Source organism: Megascapheus bottae, chromosome 14 (genome assembly GCF_031878675.1).
Source record: "Megascapheus bottae isolate mThoBot1 chromosome 14, mThoBot2.hap1, whole genome shotgun sequence".
NCBI classification, from domain to species: Eukaryota; Metazoa; Chordata; class Mammalia; order Rodentia; family Geomyidae; genus Megascapheus; species Megascapheus bottae.
In genome coordinates, this window is record NC_143522.1 from 22,391,835 (window position 1) to 22,419,753 (window position 27,919).

The 27,919-nt window shown below is 43.2% G+C and overlaps 1 protein-coding gene across 1 annotated transcript in view; it reads right to left on the reverse strand.

The window, feature by feature from the left end:
- Positions 1-7,586: 7,586 nt before the first annotated feature.
- Foxn3 (forkhead box N3) overlaps positions 7,587-27,919 on the reverse strand; it is a 289,121-nt gene continuing 268,788 nt past the window's right edge. Inside the window, exons 8-9 of the mRNA XM_090344682.1 lie at positions 26,322-26,427; positions 7,587-14,361 (exon numbers count right to left, since the gene is read on the reverse strand). Coding sequence (XP_090200808.1) covers positions 13,764-14,361; positions 26,322-26,427 — 704 coding nt within the window. The 3' untranslated portion in view covers positions 7,587-13,763. The remainder of the gene's footprint in view (positions 14,362-26,321; positions 26,428-27,919) is intronic.

A 27,919-nucleotide genomic window follows, 5' to 3' on the forward strand; every position in this document is an offset into this window, starting at 1 on the left:
AGAGCCAAAGAGCTGGGTGTTTGGCTTACTGGTAGAGTGCTTGCCTAGCATGCATAAAGATCTGGGCTCGATTCCTCGATACCACATACATTAAAAAAAAACAACAGGGCCAAGCAACTATGAACTAAAACCTCTGAAATCATGAGTGCAAATCCTTTCTCTCTTATAAGTTGTCTTTCTTAGGAATTTGTCCAGTGACAGAAAGCCCACTAACACACTGGTCTTGTTTCCATTTTCCAGTGCCTTCCAAGCAAACAGCTTCTCACAGTGCCTCTGAGGCCTGCTCCACTCATGCTGATCCTAACGTGCCCTTCGGGGGCAGGAGGTCTGTGTCTCCATCTCCCTCAGAAAATAGTCTGTCCCCATCCTCTAGTGGGGAGGAGAACAGCCCTTCCCTTCTTTTTCCTTGCCCAATAGCCTGCCCAGTCTTTTCACAAACAATGGCGGGGCCTCAGGGCGGGTGCCAGCCACTCCCAGTAAGGGGGGATTTAAGCTCATGGAGAAGTACTCCTTCCTGGTTGGGTGTGAAACAAGGACTTGTACTTCATTCTGTGTGACAACAGGCCAGGCCTGTCTGACTGTTGACTCTTCCTGTTTGCTCATGCCAAGGCAGGTTCCACAGCGGCCCAGGAGTGGGCAGAGCCACATTCATGTTTGAGGTTTAGAAGCAATGAATCATCGAGGGGGTCTGTCCTGGCCTGGCAGAGGTGCCATCACTCCTGAAGACTGTGCCAAATCCTGTCTCTCCTGCTCTTCCCTTCCACGAATGTTTCCTGAACACCCAGGGCTACCTGACCAGCTGCCAGGTGCTTTCTCCACACTAAGTTGGTATTTGCATCCACATTTCACAAATGCAGAACCTAAGGCTCTGTTAGATGAAATTGAAGGTTCAAGTTCACACACTACAGTTGATGGCACAGCTAGATTCAAGCCCCTTCCCTCTGTCTTGAGTCCAAAGTTCTCTCCAATCTCGGGGTCACAGAACCCACGTGCCTTGAACTTATGGATACTCCCAGGCAAAGAGGACTGTGGGGGTTTCAGAAGCAAAAGCAGTGAGTAATAATTGCTAATACATGTGGGGAGGGCTCTGTGTGCCAGCCACTTCACCCTTCTCAAGAACTTTCTCATTCCACCCTCCAGGAAGAAAGAGAAGTAAATATTAACATCCCTCCCATTTCACTCGCTCAGCATTGCCGGGAGGGCTGAGGGCTGAGCGTTGAGGCCTAGCTTCCTAGTCTCAAAGAGGCTGTGGGTTGTGGGTTTGCTCTCCGGAGAAGAGACCTGCAGACAATGCACTTGCACCAGACAGGGTCCTAAGAAAGCACTGAGTTGTTGTAGAGGCGTGGTAGGCTGAGAACCATGGGAGTGTAGGAAAGCAGAAAAAAGGTACTATGTACATCAGGATGAAGGCAGTGGAACTTAGTTTCTTTGGAGTCCCAGGAGTACTATGCAGTCTGTCTGTCTGTCTGTCTGTCTGTCTGTCTGTCTGTCTCTCTCTCTCTCTCTCTCTCTCTCTTTCTTTCTTTCTTTCTTCTTTCTTCCTTTCTTCCTTTCTTTCTGCCACTCTGGGGCTTTAACGTAGAGCTCAGAACTGGGCTCTAGTTCTTTTTTTGCTTGTTTGTTTTGGTGTTGATTTTTTCTTTTTGGCTTAAGGCTAATACTTTACCACTTGAGCCAGAGCTCTACTTCCAGCTTTTTGGCAGTTAACTGAGATTAAGAGTCTCACAGACTTTCCATCCTAGGCTGGCTTTGAGCCATGATCCTCAGACCTCAGCCTTCCGAGTAGCGAGGATTACAGGTGTGAGCCATGAGCACGCAGTGCTTTTTAAACTGGATCATGCCTGTGAATCTGCTGGGACCCTGAGAATGGACAGAAGCTGATCCCACAAGGCCGAGCCACGCCCAGCATCGCTCCAGGTTCCCACAGACGCTGGCACTCTTCATCACTGGACCATGCTTCGGGGAGCAGGGTGGTAACGTAGTGGGCAATAGATCTATCTAGAAGTTGGGAACTCTGGGATGCTTCAACTATAACTTCTACCTGTACATGGTTGAGGAACACTGGGCGAACCTCTACTCATTCATCGTAGTCTCTGGCCTGGTGGGGCCTCTACACCGGCACTATATGGCCTATGGCTGTAACTTGGCATTGCCCATGAGAGCCATTAGCATGTGGGAGTGCTGTGGATGGTTATGGTCACATTGCCTTCTGGCCCCAAGCTACTGCTGTGGGAGTCAGCTTTGTTTTTTGTTTTCTCAAGCACCCATTTAAGATTGGCAACATCCAGCTAGGAGTCATGGGTTGAACTGTGAAGCATGGTACAGTTGAGCAACTTCCTCAGCTAGTTCATGTCTATAGACTGGCTCTAACCTTCCAGGTTTAGGGGCTCTCAAAAATGCTTAACTGTCTATGCCATGCTGAGTAAAGGGTTTAAATATTTAAAAGTAAATAGGTACCACAAGTAATAAAACTCAAATTATGAGGTGTTTTGGTTTTTGAGGAAAGCCAATTATTCCAAGTGCATTTAATTATATTTAGAAACTAATAGCTTGCTCAATATGGCCTACCTCCTAAATAGAATTGTATGGAAGGAAGTAAAGAAGAATACCAAGACCCACACTAAAACTGCCTGCTGTGAGCAGAGCAGATCATGTGTGCACAGACATGAACTGTGGTTTCAATGCCACATTCTAGTTAGATCACTATAAGAATGGTTCTGAGGGCTAGGAGTTTGGCCTAGTGGTAGAGTGCTTGCCTAGCATGCATGAAGACCCGGGTTCGATTCCTTGGTACCACATACATAGAAAAAAGCCAGAAGTGGTGCTGAGGCTCAAGTGGTAGAGCTCTAGCCTTGAGGAAAGCCCAGGGCCAGTGCTCAGGCCCTGAGCTCAAGCCCAGGACTGGCAAAAAAAAAAAAAAAGAATGGTACCTATGCCTGGAAATCAGCTTGGATAAAAGACATAGTAAATTAGCCAAATGTTGGCTCACATCGGTCATCCTACTTACTCAGAAAATTGAGACCTTGAAGATCACAGTTTGAAGTGAATCCAGGTACAAAATTCGACTCCATCTCCAATTAGCCAGCAAAAAATGTTGGACTTGAGGTGTGCCTCAAATAGTACAGTGAGCACTGGAACCTGAGTTCAAACTCTGGTATTCATTAATGAAACAAAACAAAAGATATAGTCAGTAAGTGAATGAATGAGTGAATAAATAGTTTTTTTTTTCTCCTGGGAGGGACAATTCCTTAAGAACCTATTTACTTCCTATGTAAACCAAGGATAGCTCACTCCTAGGAACAAAGGAAGATTTCTATTACTGCCCACTTTGTATCATAAATGAAACTCAATTTTTTTCCTCCTATGACCTAATTTTACTTTGCACAGTTCAAGGAGGCACAGAGCCTATGTATTTCCTTTCTTTATGACAGTCACTGGTTGCACTGTGAGAAACATCTGACAGAAGTAGTTTAAGGAGCAACGTTTGCTTGGCTTCATAGTTCAAAAGTTTCAGTCCCGGGTCTGCTCGCTGTGGTCAGCTGGTTCAGGGCTATGATGAAGCAGAACACTGTGTGGAAAGCTGTTCTCTTATGGTGGCCAGGAAAGGGCCAGAGACAGAGACAGCGAGACAGAGACAGACAGAGAGAGACATATAGACAGAGAGGAGTCTAGAACAGCGTAGCAGGATCTAGCTCCTGAGGCATCACCTCTACCGCGCCCCCCCCCTGAAACTTACATTCTCCAACCCCCACCTCTGAACATTTTTTTCACCTCCCACTAATGCCACCATATTGTGACTGGTTTAATCCACTGATTAGATCAGAACCCTCATGATCCAATCATTTCTTACTGATAATTTACTAGCTTGACCATCAGTCCTTGAACATATGAGCTTTTTGGGGAGATACTTCAAATCCAAGTTATAATAAGTCTTTTTGAGGAACTTTTGACTGGATGGAGAATACAGATGTCAGAAAGCCATGCGTATCATTTTTGATTGAGATGGAAGTGGACTGATGAAAGGGTCTCCAGACCTATCCCATATGGCTTCAACATTCCTAAAGAAATTTCCAAGTGTGATTGAGTAATAAATGGGCAGAAAGAATTGTGTGTGGTTTGTATTTGGCTTGTGCCCACTGAAACACATATTGAAATTAACAGTGGACCAGGGAGGGACCTTTGAGAGCTGTTCAGACCTCTGTCCTCATGAAAGGATCAGTTCGCTCTCTGCATTAATAGACTAATGGAGGAGCCTCAGAGAGATCTGCTGTAAAAGCTGGCTTGTCTTGCTATGTGATGGCCTGCGGTACCTCAGGTTCTACAAGCCCAAGGCTAGCATCACCTGATGCTGCCCCTTCCTCTCGGACCAGATCTGTCCATCAAAATCAACCTCTTGTTCCATAACTGTTGCCTCAGTTTTGTGGTGTTAGTAGCAAGAGAAAATGGACAACAATGACCAATATTTGGATGATAAAACCAGCACCTTGGCAGGGAGTTTGGCCCAGGTTTAACTTCTTGAAGAAAAAGCCAGAAGTGGTGTTATGGCTCGAGTGGTAGAGCCCTAACCTTGAGAAAGTCCAAGAACAGTGCTCAGGACCTGAGTTCAAGACCCAGGACTGGCACAAAACAAAACAAAACAAAACAAAGAAAATAGCACCTTCATAGCTAAGGACAAAGATTCGCATGTAAGATGAGTTATAATAGAGGTGAGCACAAACTCCTAACACTTTGATATGAAATGCATATCTGGAGGTACTGAAATGGAGGAAGCATGCATGCTTAGAATTCTCTACTCCACTCTTAAGTCTGATCACAAACTCAAACACAGTCAGAAGAGAGGAAGAGAAGGCAGAAATTAGGATGCTAAATCTGGAATCAGTTTAGGAAGCAATCGCCGTTGGTTTTTAAGCATATGAATGGTTGTCATGGTTGTCACTGTAAGATGACATTAATTTGTATTCTTTCTTTTAGGCTAGTCCAAGTACATTTGGGAAAATGGTCTTAAAAGTGGGATTTTTGTTTCCGTATAAGGACAATTAGAAATGCTTGAGGATGAAAGGACCATTTGAGGACAGGCTTGGTGATCCTGGCACCATGTAATAGCTAACAAGAAGTCTCAGAAGCTGATTTCCCTCTTTGGCACTCCTGGAGAGTCAGCATAGTAAAGTAAAATACATGGCTAGCTGGGTCTAGTTACTCAGAGGAGGCCGAGATCTGAGGATCCTGGTTCAAAGCCTGCTCAGGCAGGAAAGCAGGATTCTTATCTCCAATTAACCACCAGAAAACTAGAAGTGGAACTGTGACTCAAAGTGCTAGAACATTAACCTTGAGGGAAAGAACTTAGGGACAACGCCCAAGCCTTGATTTCGAGCCCTACCACCGGCCACCACCACCACCACCACCATCACCACCAAACCTCCTCCTGCCCCAAACTATGGCCAATAAATATACAGAAACTAATGGGATTCTGCTAGCAATTAAATTAAACATTGGCTAGTTACCTGGTATAGTGTTTATACATTTATTTATTTGAAATAGGAAAGGGAAGGGGAAAAACAAGATGATTGGGGGGGTGAAAGCAGGGAAAGGGGTACAAAAACTTGAGAAGGGGTATCCATTTTTAGAAGTAATGTACCCACTATCTGACAAGTGTAACTAACCCCTCTATGTATTACCCTGACAATAAAATAAAATAAATTAATTATACATTGGCATGAAAGCCAAGTACTAATGTTGTCTGCTAGCAAAAAGAAATTAAGAGGAAAATAATACCTAATATGGTGACCACAATAAAGTTAAGGGATGAAATTATTACTCTTGACACTACTGACTTTCTCTTTTGTTGGTGCCAGGGTTTGAACTCAGGGCCTCTTGTTCTTGCTTAGCTGTTTTGCTTAAGCCTGTTACTCTATCATTTGAGGTGTGTGTGTGTGTGTGTGTGTTTGTCTGTACTGGAGTTCTGTCCCTTAGCTTTTCTTTTTTTCACTGAGCGTTGGCACTTTACCACTTGAGCCATAAGCTCCACTCACCCTACTGGAATTCGGAGTTCTGAGCACCTATGTGGTGTCTCCCCTCCCCTTGCTTATTGAAAATGGTTGTCTGTATGGAGAGGTGGTGCTTTCTGGTAGCCATGCCTTATACACAGCCACAAGCAGTCCCCGAGTCATCAGATCTGACTCAGAATGACTGCACCTCTTCTTCCCAATCAAATCCTCTCAAACTCTGCGTGTTCCCAGGGGAGGCCACCTCTCAGCTCTGGAGGGGGATCCTAGAGAGAGGGAGAGGGAGGCACGATGGCAAAGCACAGACAGGATGCAGCGCTGACCTCACTGGAACACTCCCAGGACAGATGGTACTTCCAGAAACCCCACAACCATGGGGATGGCAGGAGATGGAGATACAGCCTGGGCTTCCTCAGAGACAAAGACGCCACCAGGGAGGCAAGGCAGCAGAAGGATCAGGACTGATGGAGGGAGGCTGGCTCTAGAGACCCACAAGGAGGGCACACAGAAAACCCACACTATGGCAAAAGGAATCATAACACCTCCCCTAAACATCACTCTTCTCTTCTAACACTGTGACTCAAGTCCAGTGCTCTCGTACTTGCTCAGAGGCTCCTCTCTCCCAGCCAGCTCCTTGTTGGTGTAGGAGGTAAGCTACAGTCTGGGGTACCCCTAGATCTTCATCTGCTGGAAAACAACATCCCCGGTGTGATGGCGTCCCACGTGAGGCTTAGGAATGAATGCACTGAGGTCATGAGAGGCCTCACTCTTGGTAGTTCCCATGAAAGCAGTTTGTCATAAAGAGTTGGCCTGGCCCCAACTGAACGTCACTTACTTCTGCTGTGTCTGTGATGTCCTTCTACATACAGCCTGACCTCCTCACGTCCCACCCCTCCTCCTGGTAGTGCTGGGATTTGAACTTAAGGCTTCACACTTGCTAGGCTGATGCTCTAGCACACTGGCACCATGCCCCCAACTCAGCTTTTTGATGGCTATTCGAACACACTTCTCTGCCTTGTCTACCTTCCAACCATGAGCTGGCAGATGGCAGGCTCTGTGGACAATTGGTGTGAGCCAGCAGCATGTGGCTATCGCCAGTTCTTTATTCATTTCTCCATCATCTTGCAATGCAGCCTGAGGGGCCTTCATTAGGAGGTTTATCCCATACAGTCTGAATCCTCTAGCCAGAATCCTGAGCCTCTCTTCTCCATAAACTACTCAGCCTCGGGCATTTTATGATAGCTAACAGGACACTTGAGTGCACATCACCTCCAGAAACCTTCAGGTCCAGGGCTGAGTTGTCAGGCTTCAGTCACAAAGTCCAACTTTGCTATTATTTGACAACTTCTAAACAAGAGGGAAAGTTCTGTTTTAACCACTAGCTCTAAGACCTGTGGTGGAAGGCTGCAATTCACACCACAGCAGGTGAGCCTTGCCTCAGACCATGTCCTCTTGTGCCTGCAGACCCTAAAACCAGACTTTAAAAAAAAAAAAAAAGACTGTAGCTTCACCACAGGGATTCTTCTCTTTGCCTGTTAAGCAACTGCATATGGAGACACAATACACAATCACGACAGGGCACTCTTCTTCAATTAATGCAACTCAGTAATTTTTATTGCAACTGGAAGACGATACATCACAGAAACTTTATGGTAGGTCTGGGGAAAGTGTTATTTACAATAAATGATGAGATAGTTTGTCTTTGGCAATATGATTACATATGAAGAATGCAAAACGCACATGTGGGTCCTCCCGACGGGAGCACCCCCAAGTTCCTGGGGTTTGGCTGATCATGCCTGCGTCCACACTGCTTCTTTAGGTCAACACAAACACCACTAACATCACTTTCTTTTCTCATTTAGGCTTCTCCCTTTCTATCCATGATATTGGCAGTTTCTTACAGAAAATACAGAAAATTAAAAAAAAAAAAACCACAACCAAATAACAAATTGGCTTCTGAAAAAGATTCCTCTTATAAATTCATTTGGCCATGTATAAATCTGGGCCAGAAAAGGCCAGGTGACCCTAAGCATTCAACCATCAACTTGTGGGTTTTATGTTTTCTTTTTCCTCCCAATTTCTTAACCACTGTTATTTCCTTTCTGTAAAACAAAAACCCAACTCAGAAACAACAGAATCAGAGTATGACGAGATGTACAAGTGTAGTTGCTCCCCAGAAACCCGAGCACGTGGCCACCACGGCAGTGTAGGTAGTGTGGATGACGGTGGGACAGAAGGATGCTGGTGACTGACAGCCATGACCTTGGTTTGCCTCAGCATCCGTCCTCAAGACATGGTGGTTAATGGAAACAACTCCAAGTGTGCTATGCTATTTTTCCTCTTTAAAAAAAAAGCGTGTGTGTGTGTGTGTGTGTGTGTGTGTGTGTGTGTAGGACAGGGAACTCAGGCCACAGTCATAAAAGGATAAAATACAATTTCTAGGTTTGATAGGTTTACCATATCGAAGCCTTCTGAGAATCCAATATGGAATATCAAATATTTGCAAAAGGGTAGAGGATGCTCTCCACATTTGCAAATGATATACAGTGGAAAAAACACTGTGGTATATATTCCAAATAAATAGTCTTGGTTTCGACGCCAACAAGACAACAGGAAGGAGAGTTGTGAGCATCTCACAGTAAGTAAATGATCTTTTCACATCCGTCTGATTTCAGAAGCTCAACAGCAAGACGCACAGCACCATAGACACATAGGTTTCAGCCATTAAAAGATGGATTTTTTTTCTAAAAAAAAATACACATATATACATATACATATATAGATATATGTATATATATGGTGGTTTCCTTCCTGAATTTTTTGGTCAGTGAAGCTAGCACTTATTTGCTGAACTGTGGAAGCGTGACAAGGTCACACTCATTTATTCATGATAAAGCAACTGAGTCTGTGCTTAATTCAAGAATAACGAGCAGGAAAGAAGACAATAAGTTAGCCACCATGGCTGGTTGGAGCTCTCTCAACGGGTTCACAAAGGTATGCAGGTCTATACAGAACACTGAATGCTGTGTGTACATCCTCATCAAATTCCAAGGAACACCACACAATGTATATACTTTTGATTTACACATTCCATTACAAAAGAAAAGGAAAAGAGAGAGGAAAAAAAAGACACCATTACAACTTTGTAACTGTGTTAACTACAAATAGAAACCCAAGTTCAGAGTTTGGCAGGTAACTAAAAGGGTTTTTTTTTTTTCCTTTTTAAATCACTTAGGTTATATAGCAAAAGTGTTGATGTATATTATATATAGTAGTATAAATAATAAAAAAGTATTATTTAAATTAGATCACAGTGCTGCATTATGTGCATAACAGTGTTTGATATAGAATCGGTGGACTAGAACCTACAACACTAAGGATTTAACTGTCAACACTGGGAACTTACAATCAAGAGGGAGGGGACATAGTTTCAATGTTTTCTTTAGGTGGCAAAAAAAAAAATCCTGCAAGTGAAAGAAAAAAAACTTCTTCACAGAAATGTAAAAATAAAACAAAGAAAGTCAATCTCAACATCTGGGCAGCTGTGATCCACAAGAAACAAGTCCCAACCTGAATAAAGTTGAAAGGAATAGAGAAATCACACTGAATTTAAGTTAATCTCAAATGGAAAACCTCTCCCAGGCAGGTCAACTTCTATCTTACTCTGATCCTTTCTCAAAGAAAAGAGCCCTTCTTGCAAGACGGTCACCCAGAGTGGCACCATGGAACCCCAATATCAACTTGTGCTGCTGAGGGGGCCTGGTTATATTGTATGCCGAGCTAGGCACAAAAGCCATCTGTGTCATCCACTCTTGAGTGCCCCCTCTTTCCTGGGCACTTTTCAATCCCATGGCCTCTTCTGGAATGTTCTATGGGAAGAGAGCTGTGACCAGCAGGCACTAGACATACTGAGCTGAATGAGTCCACAAGAAAAAAAAAAATGCATTCTTGACCCAACTCCAAAAGTGAAGCCTGCCAACCACAGCTGTCTGGGCCCCGGGGTTTTCTCAAACCACTCCCTATAGGTGCTGCATTTTTAGCTGCAGATAGTATTCAGATGAAAAAGGGGAGGGAAGTAGGAACTTGTGGTAGATTATAAGGTGGGGGGAGGGAATCTACATTGCAAATATTTTTCCACATAGACTAAAAGCAAAAGACAATTATTAGAGTAGGATTAAACATAACTAGATGTGTAGCAGTTAAGAAGAAAAAAAAAGAGCTACACTCTCTCTTAAATATGTCTAAGGGCCCAATAGCAAGTCACTGTAGATATGGTACTGATTTGTTCAAGGTTTTCAAAGCATCTTTAAATATTGCTATAGTTCCCTGCTTTCCCTCCCCCCTGCCCTAGGTGAGTATGTAAGCTACCGGAATGCCACCCGAACTGCCATTTCCCCCGGTGGGAGAAATGAAGACACCTCTACTCCTTAACTGGTGACCAGGTGATCTGGCAGACTAATGGATACACAGGCAAGTTTGGGAAGGAATTCCAAAACTAAAGTGAATTACACTTAAGCAAAATATTCTTTCACAAAGAGTTTTGTGCTTAAATTCTCTACTGCTCTTGGAGGAAGGGATGTGAGATTGCCTCCTGACCCTGGCTTGTTAAAACAAGGACACAAGACAAACTCATTCTGTAATAAATTTGCTACAAACAGCCACATACACATGGATACTTTGTGTCTGTGTGTGCACGCTGTCTTCAACAATCAAAACACCAAGTTAAAACACAATTTGAGCCATTGTTTTGGTTGTGCATAAATGCGTATGCCTCCAAAAACAGAAGAAAAATAGAAAAAGAAAGTACCCTCGGTAAAGTTTCCCTAACAAATCTTCCAGAAGATTCCATGACATTGCCAAGGGAGGCTCAGGAAAAATAACACTTAGAAAGCTGCCCGATGAGGTATTTATGCAAAAGAGAGTGGTTCTGAAGTGAAGAACACACTTTTTTTCCCCTAAAAGTAAGGTATTATCTATTTCTCAGAGATCAGAAAAGTAAATCACACACATTGCATTTTATTACTTCCTAAAACGAGACCTCCGCCCTTTCTAGAAAGTTGAAATGAGGGGAGACAGGGTGGGTGGGGTGGGGGTTCATTGGAAGAAGTGTCCTGGCAGAGGAGTACAGACTGCACCTCTGCCTTTCAGGAGAGAAGTCTGAATCTCATCATCTTAGGGGGTCAGGCTGGGAGGCTGGGGGAGGGGTCCTTTGAACTTGATGGGTTAACAATAAAAATTAAAGGGTGGCTCAGGTTCCACAGCGGTGGATGGCTTTTAGGGAGTCAGATACTTGGTGAGAATGGAGGCATGGAACTGCTGGAATTTCCTCTAGGTTCCCTCCTCAGTAGCCCCCAGGAAGACAGGTCCAGGGGAGTGCACCTGAGACCTCCCTCTGTTCTGACAACTTGCTGGCCCTGGCTTTCCAGTCCTGTATCTGCCCTGTTCCATTTCCTCCTTCTCAGACCATCAGATTCTGAGCCACAGTAGTAGTAGTTGTGTTTTAAAAACGTCCTTTCATTTGGATGGAAGATCATATTCTTTTCAAAGATTTCTCTTTGGAGTTCAGGAAAAAAAAAAACTCCAAAACACCCAAACTGAAAAAAAAATGAAAAAAAAAAAGTGTTTCTCTTTTGAGGCAAAGATAAGTTTCTGATCTGTGACATGATGTGATTTAAGTTCCGTTCTCACGGTCTATGGGTTGTAATTCCAGGTTGGTTAGTGTGTCAGGGTTAGTGGTAGAGATGGCCTGCCCTTGCTTATTGCGAAATGGCGTTGTCGCAGTACAACCTCTGGGCTGGCCTTCCTAACCCCCGTACCACTTCCTCCTTCCTGTGTACCTGATCTCGAACCCTCACCCAATAAGGCCCATTAGCATGTTCCCCCTTCTACTGGTGAATTTGCATAATTAGTCACTGCCTTTTTCCTAGAACCAAATCATGGCAATGATTTTTTTTCTCAAGTAAGCGTCCCATAATTCTGATTCTATCACACACACTCACTACTAAGTTTACCCTCAAATTATTGCGGCATGTTAAACACGTACAGACATAGAGGAAGGACACACTCTTCAATAGAGAATCAGAGATGGGAGGGGCTGAGTGCAGACAAGGCAGTGTAGAGTTCAACCATCAAAGCCCTACCAGAGCATGAAGATATTTTTTATATTGCAGAGTAAATTCCCCAACAGTCAGAATTTGTCCCTGAAGAAGGTTAAACCTTAAACACCTGCTTCAAAAAACTCAAACAAAATAACCTGGAAAAAAATAAAATAAGCAAAGAAAGAAAAGAAAAAAAAATAGGGGGAGAAAAAAGTAAACTAATGAGAAAGAAGAATCTCTAAGCCTAAAGGCTTAACAATTAGAGGCATAGCCTTTTCTCTATTTTCTATATTTATATGAAAATAATTCATGCTTCATGCTAAATACATTATTTACCTTACAAGAACTTTTGTTATTTTTTGAGTTAAAAAAAAGTTTGTTTTTGTGATTTTTTTTTCTTCTTTTTCTTTTTTTTTTCTTCTTCTTCAAAGGAACCCATGCATTGTGGATCAGAAATTTCTGCTGGCTACACTGGGTAAATGTGAAAATCACTGATTTTTGCAAAAAGCTGAGTCCTGACATTTTAATTGCAAACTCCTTTTCTGAGGAGTTTGTTTGACGTTTTATTTTTAAATTTTTTGGAGGGGGTCCATCAATATGCCTTTAATTTTTTTTTTTTTTAAGAAATACACAGTACTAATGGCAGGCTCTGTAGCAATTTCTGTTGTTGTTGTTATTCACTTGGATCAAACAAATTTTGATAGAAATAGCATCTGTACCATTATTTTCTTCCCTAACAGCTATTGTCACTCATTGGGCTTGATTGCTTGTTGTTTAGGCAGTTAATAAGACAGGGTTTGTTTTTCAGCATTAACTTTTCTCAGTTTAGTTCTTGGGTTTGTGTGCATGCGTGTGCATTCAGGGCCAATCTTCAGGTTTATGGCTTTTGGAACGTTTTCTTAATTTAATATACTCTTCCTTAAGTTACTGACACGGGATGTACTGAAACAGCCCAATCAATGTTCAACTTGCAAGACATCGCCAGGTTCAAGGTCAAGAAGGTCAAGAAGCATGGAGGACTAACTGCTGGTTGGCTCCAGTGCTGGCTACTGGGTGCCACAGTGTGGGTCTGCTCCTAGCGGGGGACTGTGGCACTTCTTTGCCTCCAATTGCTCTGTGAGCCTTTGTGCAACCAGAGGGACACTTGATGTTTTAAACCTAAGGGTTGGGCCTGAGTGACCTGGTTGTCAGGGGCACGAATGCCCTTTTGTGTGGCCCCCGGAGGAGGGGGGGGAAGAACCATGATAACCCTGTAGATTCTGCCCCCATCTTTTCTGACAGGCTGCAGGAAGCAATGGTAATTTGGCTTTTGTTGTATTTGTCTTGTGGTGGTTGTTTTTTTTTTTTTTTTTAATCTTCGGATAATGAAAAGCTTTTGTAAAACAGCTGAGTGTCAATATGAGTTCTATGGCTTCAATCTCCTTTAAAAATAAAAATCTTAAGGGTCTAAAGCAAAGAAGACAGAAGGGGGGCAAATGAAACAAACAAAATAATAATAAGTAAGAAAGATTAAAAAAAAAAGAAGAAAAGCAAACCAAAAGGAAAAAGAGAGAGAGAGAAAAAAGGAAACAAAATTGCTGATATTGCCACAAATCATTAGAAATCTCCTGACATGCTGAAAACCAAATGGCCATTAAGTTCAAAACAAATCGGTGACTTGTTTTCAATTTTTCGTGGTCTCCTTCTGCTCCTTCTGCCCCTTTGCCGTCCGATTGGTAATGTTGTTCAGGCAGGAGCGGATGCCGGCCAGGTGCAGGAGCGAGCCGGCCGCCTCCTTCATCTCCTCGTCGTCGCTCTCGGGGGGCTTCTCCGTGCGTCTCTTTTTGAGGGGCAGCGAGTCGCTGGGGACCCTCCTGGCCTTGGCGAAGTGCTGGCGCTTCTTGTGCTGGGACGCAGACGCGTAGCCGCTGTCCCCCAGGGCGTCCTTGGCGTCCTTCGGACCGGCCTTGCGGTCGTCCTCCTCCGCCTCGCTGGGGCTCCCGGGGCTCGGGAAGCCCCCCTCGCTGCCCTCGCGGCTCCCCTTCGTGGCAAACTCGTAGTGGTCGTCGGCCGAAGAGGAGGAGGAGGAAGAGGAGGAGGAAGAGGAAGAGGAGGAGGAGGTGGAGGAGGAGGAGATGGAGTCGCTGGCAGGGGAGGTGCTCCTGGCATCCGAGGACTTGGCACTGCTGTAGTTGTGGTCCTCCTTGGGGTCTCCGCTGACCACCGGGGAGCCACAGGATGGCTCGCTCTCAGTCCGCATGCGGCAGCCGCTGAGGCCGTCCCTGCAGGGCGAGCACACGGAGAGGGGACACGGGTTAGACTTGGCAGGCCGCTGTGCAGGGCTCACCTAGCCGCCTGAAACCTGGGGCCCCGGGCTGGAGGTATTCCATGGTGTGTGTGTGTGGGGGGGGTTCGATTCCTTGGTATCACATACACAGAAGAAGCCACCAGTGGTGCTGTGGCTCTAGTGGTAGAGAGCTAGCTAGGATTGGCACACACACACACACACACACACACACACACACACCCAAACTAAAACAAAAAGAGTTCCTACCAGAAGAACACCTCAGAGGCTTTCCTAGGGATACAGCCCAAGCTGCAGGAAAGAGCCCCTTAAATATCGAATTCTGCAGATATCCTGTTTCTTGGCTATGTCTTGGGTGCATGAAAGTGGCTGGGCCAAGAACACTTGGGAGGTGTTGCCAGTGGAGGCAACTGAATAGCTTGCCCTTATGAAAGCAGAGGAAAACTTGCATTATGGTTCTCCCAGTCTTTGTGGTAGAAAGGAACTACAGTGGAATACAAAAGTGATCTATTGAACTTGCGTCCCTAGAGAGCCCAACTACATTTGGGGCGAGTGAGTTGGGCTATGATTGGCTTTGTAACAGATCAATTCAGTTCCACACCCTTATCATTTCTACTAAGTTGGGGCATTTGGTTCATGTCACTGGTACAGTTTAGCAGAGAATGACTTCTCCACACATAATGAGAGAAAAATCACGAGACCAGCCATGTTACACCAATTCAATTCCTGGTGGACTCTAGGCGAAGGGCGAGTGGTGTCCATTGTGTTTTTGCCTACTCTTCTCCATAGGCTTGAATTCCTGTAAAATTCAGAGTTGGAGGGTTGGGTGGAAGCATACTCAAATCAAAGCATTTTAAACTCCCTCTTACAAGAGGAAAGAACTTCCAAGGGTGAGCTCTTCCTTCTTTATAGAGGTTTAAGATAAGCAGGTGCTGAGAGTGCTTCAGACTCAGCAGACCCAAGTGGAAACTTGCCTTAGAAGGAAGGGGATTCCAGGATCCCTGACTCCAGGGGGGGAGCATCTCCAGTCCCATTTAGCATAAAGCTTCCATCTGCCAGCAATTCCACAAGCACATGGAGACACTGCCTGACACAGGCGCTCACAGATACACACAAAGAAACCCAGAGACTTGCCTGTGGTGACTTCAGTAGTGTCCCAGTATGGTTTAAACAGGATATTGGACTGTTTCCAAAGACGGAAGATGAGGACAAGAAGCCAATACAACCAATGCCCCAAACTTTTGGATGAGATGTAACTTTGGATAGATAGTGACTTTAGGGAGCGAGAATGGAAGCCGGAATGTATCTCTTTCTCCTCTGATGAAATTAACGTTCCCTGAGATTTTTAGCATGGCCTCACAATCCATAAATTACATACAAAACCCAGTGGGAAATGACAAGCTCTTTCAATTATTAATAACGTGGTGACTGTGATTTATGATATTGGATGCCAGCTGAGTTGGCGTCAAGTGCTCCCTGACACAGGGGCCATCACTGAGGGATACCAGAAGCTTACAAGAAACCAGCCACCCTGAACCTGCCTGAAGGTGAATTTCTAACTGTCTTCTCAGACTCCTCCCCACCAAAAAGAAACTACCCCCCAAAATCCCCGCGATGTATTCAAATGAACATGTGCTACATTTGAAATGCCTGCCATTTTTCAGTGTTAGTGTTATTTCCACGTCATGATACTCATAATGATCATAAATTAGCATAAATGAAAGCCACCTGATTTTATGAGGCCTCCAGGCATTTAAAGCACATGGGCCCACAAAGCCACATGCTATGAATCTCAAACACAACCTGGTATTCATTCTCTTGTCAACGAGATGAGAAATACTGAATACAAAAAAAAGTGAGAACTCATGTTGGATCAAGCCAAGAATGGATGGTGTTTGCAACACACAGGTGTCAAGCTAAGCCTGGAGGTGGACATTCTGTTTATTATTTATTTATTTCCCAGTAGTTGATTATTTTTCCCTGTTGTTACAGATAAATGGCACTTGTTGACAATCTTCACCTTGGAGTTGTTGGCTTAAAATGACGGACTGTTATGAGCAGCAGGGAAATGGGAGAACGACTGCATGAATAGCTTTAGGGAAGTAGGAGACCAGAGCAAATTCTCCAAACTGACTACAAGCAGAGATCTAGGCAAGAAGAGAAGACTGGAGGCTTCTACTTCCAGTCACGTAGCAGGAAAGGCACTGGAAGGTGCTCTTTGCAAAACATACCTTCCTAAAGTATAGCCACATTTTCTAAAGCATAGCCACATCTTCTAAAGCTAACCCTGAGCTCACTAGAAAATAAGGGGAGTCTTAGAGACCCCCTCCCCTCCAATTCACAGGGACTAAAATACTTCATATGCACAAATGAAAAAAATTTAAATAATCTAAAATGTGAGCAGTAAGACAGCTAAGTCAACCAGGATTCTCCCAGAGCGATGTCTGCTCCACTTCTGGAACAAGAGCCCAGATTCATGCCAGGGGTATGGAAGGGGCAGGAAGAAGATTTGATTTTGTTGGCATTTTGGTAATGATGAATGCTCCAGAGGAGTTAAGAGTGGCCTCAAGTATATTGGTTCCCCAAGTGATTTGTGTACAAGTTTTAAAAACAAATCCTAAGGGGAAGAATACACCCCAAATTCAAGCCACAGGGAATTCTGACAGATGATTTAGGGCTTGCAGAACATAATTAAAACTCAAAGGAAGTAAACCACCCACCCTAAGGAAGAGACAACAGAGAAAAGGAAATGCAGACTCCGAATTGCAAATGTTGTAAGAAGTAGCCATAGAATGTCAAGTCAGTATGTTTAAAGAAATACAAGAGATGGGTATGGTGATATATGTCTATAATCCTAATACTTAGGAGACTAAGATGGGAAGATTGTAAATTACAGGCCAACTTGGGTTTGAAATTCTAGGCCTGCCTTAGTTTTGCAATAAGAGTTCATCTTAAGAAACAAACAAAAAGAGGGAATTGAAAAATATTGGAAAGGAAGAACAGGATATGCAAACTAATCAGGTAGATTTTGAAAAGTACCAAATACTTCCAGAATGCAAATTATAATTCCCCCCAGTCAAGAAATTCAATGCAGGCCGGGAGTTTGGCCTAGTGGTAGAGTGCTTGCCTAGCATGCACAAAGACCAGGGTTCGATTCCTTGGTACCACATACATAGAAAAAAAGCTGGAAATGGTGCCAAGGCTCAAGTGATAGAGCTCTAGCCCAAGCCTAGGACTGGCAAAAAAAAAAAAAAAAAAAAAAAAAGAAATTCAATGCAGCTGAAAGAATTACTGATTCAGAATATGGATGTGAAGACATTACACAAATACAGCAGAGAGAGATCAAGAGGCAAAAACAATGGAGGGAAAGCTGGATGATGTGAACTCTCCAAAATTCCACATAAATTCAGCTGGAATTCAGGGGGTAGGGGTGTAGGATATGGGTCAAAGGAAGGCCCAATATCTGAAAAGAAAATGGCAGAGTACTTTTTAGCTTTAATGAGAGCTACCCATTTTCAGGTTCAAAAACCCAGCGAATTCCACGAAGAATAAATTAAAGGAAATCTATAACCTAGAAAAATCATCACTAAATTTACAACATTATTGTAAAAGGCAAGCTAAGTGCAATGTCTTAACTTTAAGTCCCAGAAACTAAGGGGTCAGGTGGGGGAAGGGAAGAGGGGAGGCTCATTTGAGACCAGTCTGAGGCTCAGAGTGCAAGGATTACAATTTGAAGCCAGGCAAAAAATGCACAAGACCCAATCTCAGTAACAGCCAAAATCTGGGTGCAATGTTGTATGGCTAAGTCATCCCAACAATGGCAATCAGGAAGCATATATAAGATTGTGATCCATGAGTGGCACCAGAAGGGGAAAAAAGTGATGTCCTCTCTCAAAATATCAGGGCAAAAAATGGCTGAAGGCATGGCTCAGTGGTAGAGCTCCTGCCTAGCAAGTGCAAGACCCTGAATTCAAAACCTCCTAAAAAAGGCAAAGATATAAAGGCAATAGGGAAAAAAAAACAAAAAACCAAAAAACACATAACCTAAGTCAACTTAGAACAAACAGAGCAGATTAAATGGAACAATAGTCTCAAAGTGAAAGAGAAAATATCCAATAATCTAGAATTTTATATCTGGTAGTACTATCTTCTAAAAATGATCAAATACATTCAATGTTTTTTTTCAGATCACAATTCAAGGCTTTAACTACAAACTGACCCTTGTGATAGGAACTTCCTAGGATGGTATTTCAGGAAGGAAGCAAATGATCTAGAAAGATCTAGGATGTAAGAAGAAATGCAGGCAGGTACTGGCACCAACGAGCAATAATAACAATAACAACAGAGCCAAAACATAACCAAATTAGAAAGCACTGCACAGATGTACCATGCCATTTAGGAAGTGAAATGAAGTTAAGGCATTCCAAAGGTCGTATATTGACCCAAAGGATAAAGATATTGATTACGCATTTTAAAATATTCATGTTAAAAAGTTTTAGGATCAACAATGAAAGAAAAACAGCATGAATAACTTCTAAGCCATTAAGGGTGGGGAAAGTAGAATGAGGAGTTGGAGAATTGAACCAATTGAAAAATAACACCAGAAAGGCAAGAAAAAATTTGGAAAAATTAGGGCAGGCAAACATGAAAAATACAGTATCTGAAGTGACTCTACATAGGTTAAGAAAATTGATGAAAAAATTATCATCTAAAGGGTAGCCTTTATTAGCATGGTTAAAAAACAACAACCATATGCTATTTTAACAGACAAACCTAAAGCAAAAATACAAAGAAAGGTTAAAAGGATGGGAAGAAGTTGTAATGTGCTGCTACAGTGATATTAAAATGAAATGGTCGATTTTAAAGCAAAAATCTTTACTATAGACAGACAGAATCATTAAACATTCATAAGGGCTCAATTCAATAGGAAGACAAAACTATTTTAAACATGCAAACTTCCAGAAGAATAGCTTCAAAATATATACTCCTCAAACTGAAGGAGGAATTAAGAAAAAGCTAAATCCATAATGCAAGATTTTAATATATCATTCACAGTATGCAAGTATATAAAGAATGTCTATCTTGTTCTTGTTCTCTCTCTCTCTCTCTCTCTCTCTCTCTCTCTCTCTCTCTCTCTCTCTCTCTCTCACACACACACACACACACACACACACGTTACCATGGAGATGTGGTCTAGTAGACATATATAAGGGAGGTGATGATAGTGGAAAAGGCTTATTCTTTCAAAACACACGTGGCATATTTTTAAAAAATCTGATTTACTTTAAATCAGATCTACTTTAGATCATACATATGTTTTTTATGGTAGACCATACATGCTGGACCATTTAGAGTAGACATAGATGGTTTGAACAAATTCTGTTCTGGAAGCAGTATCGTACCCATCAATTCTCTGACCACAATGCTTTGAGGTTAATGGTCAGTGTTAAAGAGGTCACACACACAAAAATGAGAGATGGTTATTTCCTCATTGGCTGGCAACTCAAAAATATCCTTCTAAAAATACTCATGGGCCAAAGAAGAAATCAAAGGGGACATTAGAAAATGCTTGTCACTTAAAAATAACAAGAAGATAACAAAGCATGTGAGATGAAACAAAGCCATATTTTGAAGGAAATTACAACTGTAAGCTTTTATGAAAAAGGCTTAAAAAAAACTATCCAACACAAAAAGCAAAACAGAGTAAGTAGAAAGAAAGATAGGAAAATACAAATAATATCTAAACAATTTTAAAGGAGAACAAATGCAAATAAGCCTAATAGAATAAGTTGATTCTTTGGTGTAAAAAAACTATGGGAGGGGGAAAAAGAAACTATCAAATTAATTAAGTAAAAGAGAAGATATAAATGAAACTGAATATAAACACAGAGGGCTTGTGTGGTGATAAACTTCTGATCATGAACTTCTGATCATCAGCTACATAATGCAATCCTGTAATTAAAATTTTTATTAGGCTAATGTAATCCTGACACTAAAATGAGTCAACATAGAACAACATGTTGCATGGGCCAATATGCAAAATCCACACATGAATAAGTATATTTATAATGCAATTAACCAGAGTAAAGGGGGAAATAGTTTTATAGTTATCATAAAAGATTTTAAAAATGAAATTCAACAACTATTAGTAATAAAATACTTCAAGTAGAAATAGATTTTTGTTATACCTTATCAATTCTGAGTTAATAACACAGGCCCCATTAAAATGAGAAAACAGAACAATGTCTATTGAATGGTAACCCCTTTGTAAAATTACTTGAAGATAATAAAATAAAAAAATTAACATTATCTTGAGGCCTTGGATTGTGCAATAGGACAGGAAAAAGAAAGAAAACAAAATGAAACCATGGTAAGAATTAGAAAGAAAATACAGAAGATTGTTATTTGCCATTATTTACAGAAAATATGACTGAGTATAGATACATGATTAAAATTACTAAATTACTAAGGCAGCTTATTTAGTAAGCTTGCCAGGAAAACAAAAATCAATCATGAGAAATCAGTTGCATTTCCTTTTCATGAATGAGAACCAAACAGAGACCATATTGTATATGGATACAAACAAAACCAACATGAAAAGACTGAAAAACCTAGATTACATAAATAAACTAACTGAAAATATGTAAGTTTTTAAAGGAAAACAGAGACTGCAAAGTCTCAAATATGATACATATTCATGATAGAAAGATTTAATATAGGAGTATTTTTATTTTAAATTGTGGGGGCAGGAGTATAGCCAAGTGGTAGAGTGCTCACCTAGCATGCAGGAAGCCCTAGGTTCGATTCCTCGGTATCACGTATACAAAGCTGTTAGTGGTGCTGTGGCTCAGGTGGCAGAGCACAGCAAAAAGTAGTCAAGAGGGCCTGGAGTTTGGCCTAGTGGTTAAAGTGCTTGCCTAGCATGCACGAAGACCCGGGTTTAATTCCTCGGTACCACATACATACAAAAAAGCCGGAAGTGGTGCTGAGGCTCAAGTGGTAGAGCTCTAGCCTTGAGAAAGTCCAAGGACAGTGCTCTCAGTGACAAAGGAATATGTCACATTTTCCTTTTGAGTAAGGCACTGAACCAAATAAATTCCCAGGTATGTATGTATGTATGTATGTATGTATGTATGTATGTATGTATGTATATATGTACGTGTGTGTGTGTGTGTGTGTATGTGTGTGTGTGTGTTCTAAGAAAAAAAACAGTCTCCCAAATGGACTGGGAGGTGAACAATACATTAAATGTTGGGGGTGAATGAAGAAAAGTATGTCACAAATCATTCAGTTGTACACAAAATTACTGTTTTACCAGGTGTGAAATTCCTGGGAGAGAGATGGCATATGGGTCAATTTCATTTGTGAGTTTCTAGTTCTTCACTACATTCTATAGCAGAAAGGGAGTTTAATTTTACTTAAGCTTCAGCTATAAATCATGAAGTTCAAGTTCAAGATCTTCTCTGCCCCAAGAATGTTGAATCTGATAGCTGCACAGGTCCTGGGGGTCTGAGGTCCTGCCTCAGTGGTCATCTCTACAGGGACGCCAGTTTTCTCCCATGAGTTACCTGGACCCAACAGGCATTGATCCTAAAATACACAGACTTCTCCATGGAGCATTTTGTATTTAACACAACACCAAACCACCAGGGTCTCAGGATTTTTAGACACAACAGGACCAAGAGTCACTTCCAAAGATACTAAAGGTCATGAATCTGAAAGATGAGGAACACTCTGAATTCAGTTAGAGTATTATGGTTTGCGGGTCAGTATGTAAATGCCGGGATCAGAACAGCCAAAACCAAAAACTTATGGTGAGACCAGGGATTCAGAAGAAGCCCAGGCCTCTAAATCAGACCACAGCCCTATTTTAAAACTGTCAGCTTCCTGCACTATTTATTTTATTTTATACTTTTCAAGTCCTAGGGAGCTTAAATTCAGGGGTTGGGCATTTCCCCTGGGCTCCTCCCCCCCCCCCCCCCCCCCGAGCCACAGATCCATTTCCAGCTTTATGTTGGTTAATTGGAGATGAGTTTCTTGGACTTTCCTGTGCAGGCTGGCTTTGAATCATGATCCTTAGATCTTGAGTAGCTAATATTACAGTTTGAGCCACTGGTTCTGCACTTTTTCCCCCCCCTTGGCCAGTTCTGGGGCTTGAACTCAGAGCCTGAGCACTATTTTTGAGCATTCTTCAAGGCTAGTACTCTACCACTTGAGCCACAACACCACTTCTGGCTTTTTCTGTGTATGTGGTGCTGAGGAATCGAATCTGGTCTTTGTGCATGCTAGGCAAGCACTCTACCACTAGGCCATTCTCCTGGCCGGTTCTGTATTTTTGTTACAAACATTTTTCAAGATGGAAGATATTCTAGACAGTAGCTGGGCCCTGAATTTAAGTGTAGAAATAAAGGAGAGAAAGGAAGAAAAGGAAGGAAAGGAAGAAGGAAGAAAGGATGGAAGGAAGAGTGAGCAAGAGAGATAGAAATGTAAAGGAAAAAATGAAGAAAGGAGGCAAGGTGGAGAGTGGTGAGAAGGGAAAAGGAAGGAAGGAATGAAAGAAGGAAGAAGGAGGGGAGAAGGGAAGATGAGTGAATGAATGAATGAATGATGAATCTAGACTCCTCTCTCCTAAGAAGGCCAGGAACTACTCTTTCAGGGCTGTAATGGTTTGTTCCTTGTGGTGGCATCCTTGCAGAGGATTTTATTAGGAAAACAGAGGATGCAGACATTGGACTGGAATGCAGTGAGCAGTTATTTTGAGGATGAAGTATCTCGAGTGTTCTATACCCAGGCAAATTTGAAAATAAGCAGGTTTCCAATGTGGAAGGATGGGCCAGTCTCAGAGGTTATTGAGTACAGAGTCAACACGAGAAAGTCAATTACACTATTGACAGATACTCTTACAAAGAGATTTCACATCATAATTATATGCAAAGGAACCCAGCAAATACAAGCTGTGTAATGATCAGCTAATAAAAGTAGCACTTCATCTAAGTCAATAACTATTTCAGCATTAAGACAAACAAACACGGTCTCTGCCACTCAGTAGAGGGGGAAAAATAATCCCTGAAAGACAAATATTTTCACTTAAGGAGGAGTGCTTAGACTCACATAGAAAACCTGTCAAATAAAGGAGAGGAGGAAATCGGTCTTTGGTGGGTGCTAATGAGTCTCCCACGTGCCCTGGGCCTGAGCTGAGTACACAGGGAAGGGGCAGCAACCCCTGTAAACGCAACCTGCAGGAGTTTTCGGGTTCTTTCCGCCATGCATGTCAGCAGATCACAGTGTGCTATTGACTTTGTCTGCCCTGGACAGTTTTCCTACATCTGCTGATTTTTAGGTGCAATGGACAGGTGGGCAAATGAAAGAATTCTAAATTTACTAAGAAAAGGACAGAGTCAAGCCCAATTTCCATTGCCAACCCTTAGCACTGGGTTTTAGACGACACAGAATCCGCCAACACCTATATATAGGCTTATCCGCATGCTTCTAGTATCTAGTATCTCACCCACAAAGCCAGTGTGGATCCCATAAGCCAGGGATCCCCAGTCTACTGCTTCTCTCCCTTGCAGTGTATTCTGGCTATACAGGGGTCCTGGGGCAGCCTTGCCTCACTCCAGGCCAGGATCCCAGATCCCATTCCCTTGGAAGAAGCTGGAATTTCAGCTCTATGGGTGACCATTCTACTTTCTTTCCTCCAACTCCCCTCCCCAGTCCTACAGGTGGCAGCCTCTTCCTGTCCTTGTTCCCTCCATGACACTCTGAGAGCTCTTTATCACTCTTCTGGTTAATAAGGTCTCTTTGTTGGTGCTGGTACTGGGACTTGAACTCAAGAGCCTCCTGTACTAGTTATTGGCTTAAGATACACACACACACACACACACACACACACACACACACACACACACACACACACACACATAGATTTATTTACTTCTTTGGGTGGTAGGCCTTGAATCTCAAGGCCTGGGTGTATCCTTGAGCTTTTTCTTTCTCACTCTAGGCTGGTGCTCTTCCACATTATGCCCAAACTCCACTCCCAGTTTTTAGGTGATTAACTGGGGATAAGAGTCTCCCAGGCTTTCTTGCCCAGGCAAGCCTTGAATTGTGATCCTCAGATCTCTGGCTAAGATTACAAGTGTGAGCCACTGGCGTCTACCTGGTTGGCTACCAGTTGTTTACCTTAAAGCCTTTCAGTGTAGATGCTGGCTGTGTCCCCTGAAGAGCCCTGAGTGGATGTTGTTATGGATTCTCTTAGTTTGGAAGGAGGCTCGCAGGGGCGTGGATATGTGTGTCTAGGGAGCACACTCCTGGAGTTGCACCAGAGCATCTGTTGGTATCTGAACATGGCCTCCAGCACATGCTGAGCAGTAACACTCACAGGAATACATGCCAGGAGGGTGGCAATGAGCGGAGGAGGGAGTTCCCACCAAGGGCCAACCTGGTATCTACCTGGCTCCTTTCCTCTGCCCTTCTGGCAGGACTGACTGTACTCACAGCGAGGCTGTGCTAGTAGGCACTCCAAGGATGCCCCAAATATACTGCAAGTCTAGAGTTAGAAACTGCTAATGAAAACACTTTGTTGCTCCCAGCAATAAAAAAGAAAAAAAATATCTACAGTCTTAAAATCTTCCCAACCAAAAAGGTGACGAGGGAGGTGAGGCAGGAAGTGACTAAGAAGAAGGGGAATGCAGAATACATCTCACAATGGCAGGCAGGGGCAGTGGTATTCTGGCTCCACAGTAGAGTTTGACCATGTACGAGCTCCCAAATGACAGATCTAAAGGCAGCCAGGCAGTATTATAAAAATGTAGGAAAAAGCCCTTCCTATCTATTTTTACATGTGGCTCCCTATTACATTAGTTGAGATGATATGCCGTTTAATGATCTTTCATTATTTTAATTCCCTCATTATCTGGTCCCAAACATATATACACAAGATAAAGCGATTTCCATCCTGATGAAAGGTGTTTTTTTTTTTTTTCTTTTTTTGGTCACTCAAGGGAGTCTGACCCTACTACATCTCTCTTGAGCTTAGCAGACAGAATGTCTGGGAGAGTTTCCTTTAGGCTGTGGAACACAATGAAAGCAAAATGGCCTTCAGGTGCAAACTCAATCCCTGAGTGAAGAAGAAAGGATGGAGTGCCACGGGGTGACACATAATGAGGGGCCGCACAGGGAGTTGACTGGCCTGTGTTGGGCACTGCACAACAGGCTCTCAGCTTCCATCAGCCAAAGGAGACCTAATTCCACCCCCAACTACAGCTCTGAGGATGGCAAAGCATGTGCCAGACACTTCTAGAAATGCACCGTGAGAGAAAGCTATCCATCAAGACCAAGATGGAGAATATTAGATATGTTTGGCAAACAATTTGGCTCAAGGAGAATTTGGGCATCATGGAGAATGCTTTGGCATAGCCATGGAGGCAGGCTGTGGGGCAAGTGATCTGGCAGTGGCTGGTGGGAGGTTATGAAGAATGAAAGGAGGTGAGTTTATGCCATATATAGGATCTAAGTTAGCAGAGCAGGTTATTTGTGGGCATCTACCTCTCATGGCTGCCCCTCCTCAGAGATAGGGACTTTTCACAGATGGGTAGCCATGTGGTAATTCTCCAGAATCCACATAGGTCAGACCCTGGTACACAGTTACAGGTGAGGGGAATGATGGGGCGTGGTAAGAACCTAATTAACAACCCACTCAGCCTTTCCTTCTGCCTACCACACCAGGTCTGAGGGTGATGATGATGAAAACCACTTCATTTGTTCCCATTGTCTCATCAGCAAAGAACCAAGATGAGCTGATGGCCAATGGGGGTGCCGGCACATGGATTAGGGACGTTGGAAGTTGCTCTGACTTCTTTAAACACCCAAGTTTTTCCTCACTGGTCCTCTCCATCATCTTAAGGCCCTAAAGGAGAAAGTGAAGTCCCCTCTTACCTCATGGCCGCCGTTATTCCAATGGGAGTGATTGGCAATGGCCGGACACTAGGGAACAGTCCTCGGCTCAGAACCCGTGCTCCGTTCTGTATCACTCCTGGAGGAACTGGAGAGGCAAAGGGAGAAAGATGCCATATGTGAGATTTCCATCCTAAGTCAGAAAATTTGGATAAGGGAGAGAAGAAAAGAGGGAGAGAAGAAGAGTAGGGAAGGAGGGGGGAGAGAAAGAGAGAGAGAAGCATGTGTGTATACACACACATTCACACATAGGGAGACAGAGTAAAAGAACCAGATGATTGGTCAGCAAAGTCAAACCAATAGCTTACAATTACAAACTTCAACCATTATTTCCTTCTCCCTATTAGCTCTGGTCAGACACTAGGAAAGTCTGAAACACAGCAAGCCCTCAAGAACTTCCAAGAACCCATGCTTCTCACATGCTGAATAGAATTGGATAACATCAGCGCACTTGTCCTTCATCCAGCAAGGGAAAAACACGGCCAAAAGTGCCAACGAGGCTGCTGGGCCTCTTGTTAGGGGCAGTGGAAGAAGAGGTTTGCCAGCCAGGCTCAGGGTCACACAGGGAAGGCTTTGGAGAGCCAGAGTTCCTCTTGCCCCAAGGGTCCCTTCATCATCCCACCTTCCTAGGGTAACCAGTTCATGCCAACTTGTCACCAGCACCTGTCAGATCCTGTCCATTGTTCCGTGAAGACTGTGCCTTTCTGCGTGGCTTCTCACCAACCCAACAATCTCATATTGTCTGAGGTGTCACAGAAGCAGAGCTGCAGGAAATCCTTGCTATAGGACCTTTTTAGTCCTCCCAAATGGCAACTTCATCTGGTTCAAACCAATCCTCTGCCTCCTGCAGCACCCAGCAACACCTGAAGTGATTCCAGGTCTTGTATGACGCCAGGCAAGTCTCAGAATGCCTCTCTCTGAGCAGTACTCTTCCAAGAACTCCTGATCCCGTCTTGGAACAATCTCCCACAGAACGAAGTTGTATAAATGGTGTCATTTCACACAAAGTCCACCGGAAAAGCTGAAATGTATACATGGGAGCTGGGCGCCAGTAGCTGACGCCTGTGATCAATTCTAGCCCTTCAAGAGGCTTGAGATTTGAGGATCCTGACTTAAACAGTGCAAGCAGACAAAACAGAGTCTTCATTCCAACTAAGCAGCAAGTAGCAGGGCGGGGGAGTGGGGAGAGGCAGCACTCAGAGAGTGGAAGTCTGTGTGGTTCAAGTGGTAGAGTGAAAAAGTAAAGAAAGGGCAAGGCCTTGTATCTAAGCCCCAATACTGGTTGGTGCATGTTCTCTCCCTCTCTCTCTCTCCCCCTCTCTCTCTCTCTCTCTCTCTCTCTCTCTCTCTCTCTCTCTCTCTCTCTCTCTCAAAAAACAACAACAACAACACCTGGGCACTGGTGGTTCATATGTGTAATCCTAACTACTCAAAGCTGAGATCTGAAGATCATGGTTTGAAATCTGCTGGGGTAGCAAAGTCCATGAGATTGTGTGCAAGTATTGGTCCTGGGGTTTAAACTCAGGGTTTAGGCATTGTCCCGAGCTTTTTGCTTAAGGCTAGTGTTCTACCATTTGAGC